Source organism: Chrysochloris asiatica, unplaced genomic scaffold, assembly GCF_000296735.1.
Source record: "Chrysochloris asiatica unplaced genomic scaffold, ChrAsi1.0 scaffold00133, whole genome shotgun sequence".
NCBI lineage: Eukaryota > Metazoa > Chordata > Mammalia > Afrosoricida > Chrysochloridae > Chrysochloris > Chrysochloris asiatica.
Window position 1 is genome coordinate 6795339 of NW_006408651.1, and position 8394 is coordinate 6803732.

Below are 8394 nucleotides of genomic sequence, written 5' to 3' on the forward strand. Positions count from 1 at the left end.
TTCTCTCCTAGCCCTATACATTTCTGAAGGTGGTGTTTCCATCTAACTCTTCCCTGAAGGTTTCTGGGCTCTTTGATTTACCTTGTCAAAACGACAATTTCATCATCTTTGAGGGATTCAAATTGTGTTCCTTTAAAACGTTCTTTAATTTTGGGGGAAGAAAAAGAAGTCTGAAAGATCAGGGCCATTGGATGGATGGGGCAAGAGTTCCAAGTTCTCTAAGGACAGTCCTTGATACCCATGAAGCATGAGCAAGTGCTCTGGGCTGCTTGGAAAAAGACATTCCTTGGTGCAACTTTCCTGCCCCTTTTCTAACCAATGTGGTTTTTAATTTTATTAAAACATCTTCATAGTAAGCCCCTTTCAATCTATCTACTTTTGTGTCCTCCTGTTAGTAAGTCATTTTTGATTTGTGAATTAGTATACTGGTAAGTAATGATGTTCCAATGTACTGACAAAATGAGTTTTTTTTTTGTTTTTTTTTATGGGGTATTTGATGATGGACTATTTTGTTTAAGTGGAAGAAAATGTATTTTGCACAAGATTCTGAAGAATTGAATGTGGAATGACAGAGGGAAAAATACATGCAGTCAGTTTCCAGGATGGAGGACAATAAGGACTAGCTAAGAAATTATTTTTACGCATTTGGAAGGGGCATTTGATTACTAGTATTCCTTTATCCTGGTGTGGCGCAGTGGGCTAATGCATCAGACTGCAAAGTCACTTGAACTGCAAGGTCGGTGGTTCAAGCTCACCAGCTGCTTCTTGGAAACCCTACAGGGTCGCTATGGGTCAGAATCACCTCGACAGCACTTAACAACAACAACAACAGTCCTTTATCCTGGTGTGGTGCTGTGGGTTAATACGCTGGACTGCAAAGTCAGCTTAAACCACAAGGTTGGTGGGTCAAGCTCACCAGTCGCTCTTCGGAACACCTATTACAGGGTCACTATGAGTCGGAGCCGACTGACCATGCTTCACAACAACATTCCTTTATCCTGTTGTGTGCTTTCTAAGTGTAACACTAAGCTTACCTGAGTGGGTGGAAGCAGGGGGTAGAAGTGTGAACACTTACTTGCAGGTGCTGCTTGGAGAAGTTGAGAAGTGCTTAACTCAGGAGCAGGTGCTTAAGGCAACAACAAACAATGGCATAGAGTCTGTTGAAGTAGGAGAATTGTAGAGGAGGGCAGCAGGCAGGAGAGGACCATGAGATGCACCTGAGGGCCTAGCCAAGAACTGATTCAAGGCTAACCAGTGGCTTCAGAAAGGGGGTTTAGAAAGAAGGAAAGTCACCAAACCTGTTACAATAATAGCATCAAAATTCAATGTAGATGGGTAAGAAGTTCAGAGGATAAAGAGTCTAAGTCAGACCAGGAGTATGGGTCACCAGGTACAGAGGGGTTTAGTTAGTCATTTTTAAGGGTACAACCCGGTGCCATTGGTACATTTCACCATGCTGTGCAACCATCCCCACTATCCATTTCCAAATATTTTTCGTCACTCAAACAGAAACTCAGTATCCCTTAAGCAATACCTCCCCATTTCACCCACCTCTAGCCCCTGGTAAATACTGTTAAACTTTTGGTCTCTATCCATCTATGTAGCCTAGATAATGCATATAAATGAGGCCATCCGGTCATTGTCATTTCGTGACTGACTTAATTCACTCAGCATAGTGTTTTCCATGCTCATCCATGTGGTAGTAAGTATAAGCACTTCATTTCTCTTTATGGCTGAATAATGTTCCATTGTATGTACACACATTTTATTTACCTTTTCAACTGTTAATGAATCAGCACTTCCATTGATTGTACTTTTTGGCTTTTTTCAGAAACTACATTTTAACCTATCGGCATTGACAGTTGAGTTTGAGAAGCACTTTTATATAGCACATTCGGTTCCAATCCCCTTATTCTGCTTTGCCCAGCTTCTGCCTACGGACCACCTACGAGCCTTCTGGAGTAGTCCAGCCCAACAGCTCAGCTGTTCCATCTTTATGTCACCACTCAGTGTCTTGATGTTGGTAACGTGGTGTTTTCTTGTGACCCTTTCAGGTTATTCGGTCTTGACATTAAGGGCAGGGACTGTGGCGACGAAGCAGCTCAGTGGTTCACCAACTTCTTGAAAACAGAACCTTTCAGGTTGGTTCAGTTTGAAGCACACATGAAGGGGAGACCATCAGGGAAAATCTTCTCTCCTTCCGTACAGAATTATGAGGTGAGCTTGCTGAGGGTTTCGCTTCGCTACTAGAGACACCATTTTCTATCTGGCTCTGCTTTGCTGATGAAGTCTGTCTTGGGAAGCCAGTTAGAATGGCCTGGGTGCATAATAATGGGGACGTAACCTTGGCAGAGATACTAAGATGGAGAAGGAAGAGCGAGATCTCAAAGTTGGAGTCTCTAGGGCTTGAATATTGGTGGTGTTGTTATGTGTCGTCGAGTTGGTTCCGACTCATAGCGACCCTGCATAGAGTTTCTGAGGCTATAAATCTTCACGGGAGCAGAAAGCCTCATCTTTCTCTCACAGAACAGCTGGTAGTTTCGAACTGATGACCTTGAGGCTTGCAGCCCAATTCATAACCACTATGCTACCAGAGCTCGATGCTATTAATTATTTATTCAATAATATTTAAATGAGGATTTTTGTGTGAATCACATCAGGACTAATTGGGGGGGGACTATTTTGGAGGGAGAAGCCAAGGGCAACTTCCTCGTTTCCAACTTGAAACAGTCAGATACATATAGAACTCAGAAGGAAACTGGTGTGGGAGACAAAAATGAAAAATGTGTTTGGGACCGAATCTAGCTACCCTGAAATTACAAATCAAGAATTTCTCTAGACATTTCCTTCACAGTCAGTGTGGTATGGTTATTTCAGGTGCTGGAAAGGCATCTTGTCCTAAAGAATACTGTCCTCTCTGTAGACCTAGACCCAAAGACCAACACTGATTCTGCAGTTATATAAGGTGTAAATGCTAAAGTTTACTTGGGAAGTTTCTTTAGAAAGTTTCTTTAGTTCTTTAAGAGCAGGTTTTTTGTTTTAGTTTATGATTGCTTAAGTTTTATCCCAATTAGATAGAATTCAGAAACAAAGGAAGACTGGGATATTCTTCTAAATTGGGTTACTCATTTTGGACAGCTGAAAGTAGTTTATTGTTCTCATTATCTGTCACCTAGGCTCCCTGACTCTGGTAGCATAGTGGTTACGAATCAGGTTCCTAAGCCCAAGGTAAGAAGTTCAAAACTACTCAGCTGTACCACAGGAGAAAGATGAGACTTTCTGCTCTTACAAAGATTCACAGCCTTGGAAACCCTATACAGGGTCGCTGTGAGACGGGTCTGACTTCACAGCACATAACTACCACCACCACCACCAGCTCCCTGAAGTTAGCCATTCTGAAGAAAGTGGGGGTCCTTCAGTTAGCTGGGTAATGTGTGCAGTGTGTGGGAACCCTGTAGTGGGTGCTGGTGGAGGAAGGACAGGATATAAAGTTGGGAGAAAACTTGACCTTTGTTCACTTTGAATTCAAGAGCAGGGGTTTTGTTCACTGCTATTTCTTCAGTGCCTGGGGCATGGTGGGTGCTCAGGAAATATTTGTTGAGTAAATAGGTGTTCTTGGGAAAGAATTATTACTAGAGTAGAGTTGACTGATTGTGCACTGATAAAGTGCTTGGCAACTAACTGAAAACCGCCTGTGGCTCCATGGGAGAAAGTTCTGGGGATCTGCTCCCATAAAGATTGTAGCATAGGAAACCCTTCAGCGCAGTTCTACTCTGTCACATGGGATGGCAGTGAGTCCGAATTGACTCACTGGCATTGAACAATAACAGCTGACTGGAAGCATGCCCTTCCCTTGTTTGATAAGGATGGGGGGTGGGGGTGTCAGTGTAGGGAGCTGGTATGAGAACCAACAAAGTTGAAACCTGGGAGACGTATTTGGCCTGAGCCCTCTTTGCTGCCTCCAGGTGAGTAGAGAAGGACTCCCCCATAGAGGTTCAGCAGGCGAGATCCAGGGCCCCAGCACTCATCTGGTTGTTCCCAACCACATAGTATCGCTTCTCTCCCCCAAATCCCATTCTTCTGCACTCCTGTGGTTTTGCTTCTGGGCTTGGTTTAGCTTTACAGTTGATCCAAGAAATTGTATGGGGTGGTGAAACCCAATTGTTCTGTGTTCTTGGTACAGGTAGCCTACCCAGACTGTAGCCCAATTATGATCCTCTCAGAAGCCTCCTTGGCAGATCTGAACACCAGACTGGAGAAGAAAGCAAAAGTGGAGCATTTCCGGCCAAATATCATGGTGGCAGGCTGTGGTGCTTTTGAAGAGGTAAGCAACCCACTGCCTTTTCCTCTGATGTGCTTCTTAAGAAGCTTAGAGTACCAGCTGGAGTCCTGGTGTGGTGCTGTGGTTAATGTGCTGGATTGCAAGGTCAGTTTGAACGACAGGGTTGGTGGTTCAAGCTCACCAGCTGCTCCTCAGAAACCCTGTACAGGGTCTCTATGGGTTGGAACCGACTTGACAGCACTTAACAACAACAAGAGTACCAATTCCGATCCTCCAGGGTTGACAGTGGGGAAGTCTCTTCTTCCCCAAGATTCACCTTAACTTGATGGTACTGTAGTATATTGCTGGTGCATCACTTCTATGGCCACAGGGTGGTACTGATCCTTCCTTAATGCTCTGACCCCAAGGCAAACAATCATAAGTCCAAATTGAAACAAGTCTGAGACTTTGCGTGTTGTGTTAGTTGCCAGACAGTTAGCTGCTACTCATCAGGACCTTCTGTAGAAGTCCATACTCCTAATATTATATTCATGATCATGGTATGTTTGAACCCATTGTTGATTCTATTGTGGTAGTCCATTTCATTGAAGCTTTCCCTCATTTTTTTGCTGACTTTCTACTTTACCAAACATGATGCTGTTTTCTAGTCAATAGTCTTTTCCTGATGATGCGTTCTAAGTAAATGAGTCGGAGTCTTGCTATCCTTACTTTTAAGGGACATTCTGGTAGTATAACTTCTAAGATTGATTTGTTCATTCTTTTAGCCATCCACGGTGTGTTGATTATTCTTTGCCAACACCACAGTTTGAACACATCAATTCTTCTTCTGTCCTCCTTTTTTCACTATCCAACTTTTATATGCTTACAAGACTATTGGAAAGACCAAGGCTTGGACCAGCCACCTTACTCATTAAAATAACATTATTTACTACTAAACATATCTAAAGAGGTCATTTTCAGAATGCAAAGCATCACTTGATTTCCTCCCTGTGGCCTTCATGGATATTGACTGCTGATCCCAGTAGGATGAAATTGTTGACAATATAAAATTTGAGTCTTTGATAGAGGATATAATAGTAGCTCAGGCATAACTAAGAAAAAAATTAACATGAAGAGAAAAGAAAACCCAATAGTTGGACACACAGGTGTGGTTTACTCATCTTCTCCTTTCCTGTGCCACCAAGGAGTGTTCCCCAAAATCTGAGACTCCTGGAAGTACCAGATCCCCAAGTAGAGGCCAAGAGGATACATTTCAGCTGTGAATGGTGTCCCCTGGAGTTCCATGCAGTGGCCCAAGTTTTCTCCCAGGAGACCCACATTCTCTCCTATGTAACTGACACAAAAATGTCCACCATCTTTAAGGATGTCATTCATATAGGGACAGCCACATCAGAGCCTGGTAGTGCTCCTGAGAGCTGTACACAAATACATAGAGCTGGCTGTTACTTTATAATATACAACAGCAGACACACTAAGCACTGGAGGGTGGGCTAAAATTCTGGAGCACAGAAGACAACAACTACAAATACCATTGATTGGGTGTTTCCCAGGGGCCAGACACTGAATTAATTAATTACATCATACAAATGATTTTTATTTGTAAGTTTATTTACAACAAGGCTGTGAGTTCTGTATAAGAAAACGAAGATTCAGAGGGCCTAAATAATTTGTCCAGAATATAAGTAGTGATGGTGGCATTGGATCCTACCTAACACTTGTAACCCCAGATTCTGTGATGCTAAGGTAATGACTTCAACTGAGAAATTTCAAGTCATTAATTTTGAATAACCTCTCTCATTTCGTCATTCCCTTGGATGACCACATTTCTTTTTTGTGTGACTAAAATGTGCCTTTCTTTTTTGGCAGATGTCCTTTAGTATACAGCCGTGGACAGATACTTGTACATGTTATTGTTAGTTATCATTGGGTTGGCTCTGATTGTATAACAGAAAAAAAAAAAACCCTGCCCGGTGGCCATCTCCTTTATCTTTGATAGTTTGAGCCCATTGTTGAGGCTGAACTGTCAGTTGTTCTCATTGTGATTTTGATGACCGTCTGCTAATGGCCTTTTCCTGCAATTGGTCTTTCCTGATGACAGCTAAATTGAGTTGAAGTTTCTGTATCTTCACTTCTCAGAAATATTCTGGTTGTATTTCTTCCATGGATCACAATAGAATGTTCTTCAATTTTGTAGTTGTAGGTACAGACCTTTTGTACAGGGTCACTATGCGCCAGAACTGACTCGACAGAACTTACTTAGCAACAACAATAAAAGGTACCTTACATGGTTTGGTGTTTGTTTAAAAATAAAATCTGTGCAGTAGGTAAGTGGTAGTGTATCTAGAAATCATCTGTTTGTTGATGCTTCCTGTCATTTGTTGTCTCATTTTTCTAATTCTCTTTTAAATTGTATTTTTATTGCTTGTCTATTATGGAACAAACACTGTGTCTAGAAGCTCTGGGCACAGAGATGAAAAGACGTGGATCCTAGCCTTTAGAATTTTTCAGTATGCTAAGAGTCATGGTCATGAAGTAATAACAGCCCAGTGTGTGAGGTGCTTTATCTCACCAATTTAGAAGATGTCAGGGATACTGAGAATTAGGAACAACTTAATTCTATCTAGAGAAGGGAATGTGTCAGGGTGGGGAGGGACCTGGTCCAGCTACTCAAATGTGGTGTAGTTGGCCTAAATCTGAAAAATGGCTGGGAGTGTGCATACCTGTGAGTAGTGTCTGTGTAGATGAGAGTAAATGCTGGGCCATCTAGGTGCAGAAGACAGCCACTTGGAAAGATCAGGGACCCAAGAGTCTATGACATGTTGTTAAGTGCCATCACGTTAGTTCCAATTCACATTGGCACCCTGTATAGGGTTTCCAAGGAGTAACTGGTGGGTTTGAACTGCCGACCTTATGGTTTGAAGTCCAGCGCTGACCTTACAGCATCGCATCAGGAATCCATAATGGGTGCCAATGAATATTTCACATTGGGAAATATACCACATTGGGAAAGTCCCTGAGTGACTATTAATTAAAAGGTTGGCTGTTAGAATCCACTCAGTGGTGTCTTTGAAATGAAGACCTGGCAATGTAACATGCAGATTATAACCAGGACAACTCTCTAGAGAATTCCAGAGAAATTGTACTCTGTGACACATGGAGTCACCACCGTAAGGTAGAATGCACTGGATGGCAGTGTGTTTGGTGTTTGGTTTGGTGGAACACTGAGGGTCGGGAGAAGTTGCAGGAGGCTGCTCTGTGCACTAGCTGGAGGCCACCACAGACGATTGGATTTCATGTTATGAATATTGAAGAGTTGGTCATGATTTTGAACAAAGGAAGTCTTGATCATTGCATTCATTAATAGATACCTACTGAGTGCCATGGAGTCCTAGTGTGGCACTGTGGGTTAATGCAGAGTCCGTTTGAACTAGAAGGTTGGTGGTTCAAGCTCACCAGTTGCTCCTAGGAAACCCTATACAGGGTCGCTAGGAGTCAGAACTGACTCAACAGCACATAACAACAACAACAACTGGGTGCCTTAGTGTTCCAGGCACCATATTACTTTGTCAACTCTGCAAAATGGTATTGAAAAAGAGGAAATGCTGAAAAAATCTTTTTATAAAATGCAGATTAGCAGGCATTACCCCAAATATCCATCAGAATCCTTGGGGACAGGGGTTTGAATCCTCCTGGTGAACTAGAATCCAGCACTGTCCTTGCAGTTGATGACTGGAGACCCTGTGAATTAGGCGTTGGGATCGTGCAGGTGAGAGTCACAGAGAGATGAGGAAGGCTGTGGTGGTCCTTGAGAGGAGAGGCCCTATGGATTCTCAGGTGATTCCATCCAGGGGCAAAGGACCAGGACTTGATTTTTCTCCCTAAAACTAAATCCCAATTCCCTTAGACTTAGAGTTTATGCAATTTCTTTCTTTCTTTCTTTTTTGGTGGAGGAAGAGGTCCTCTTTAAGAAAAAGAAAATAATAAAAGCAAAATTAGGTACAAGGCCTTGAAAAGGGCTGATGCAAGTGACAGGCCCTGACAAGCAAGCCTCATCCAGTTTCCATGGCATTGACTCAAAGTAAACAGTGCTTTCTAGAGTTTTCAGTGGCTGA

The 8394-nt window shown here is 42.6% G+C and overlaps 1 protein-coding gene across 1 annotated transcript in view; it reads left to right on the plus strand.

The window, feature by feature from the left end:
• Positions 1–8394, plus strand: part of MARC2 (mitochondrial amidoxime reducing component 2) — a 60536-nt gene that overhangs the window by 29339 nt on the left and 22803 nt on the right. The window contains exons 3-4 of the mRNA XM_006869706.1: positions 2055–2217; positions 4184–4324. Of these exons, the coding sequence (XP_006869768.1) occupies positions 2055–2217; positions 4184–4324 (304 nt within the window). The remainder of the gene's footprint in view (positions 1–2054; positions 2218–4183; positions 4325–8394) is intronic.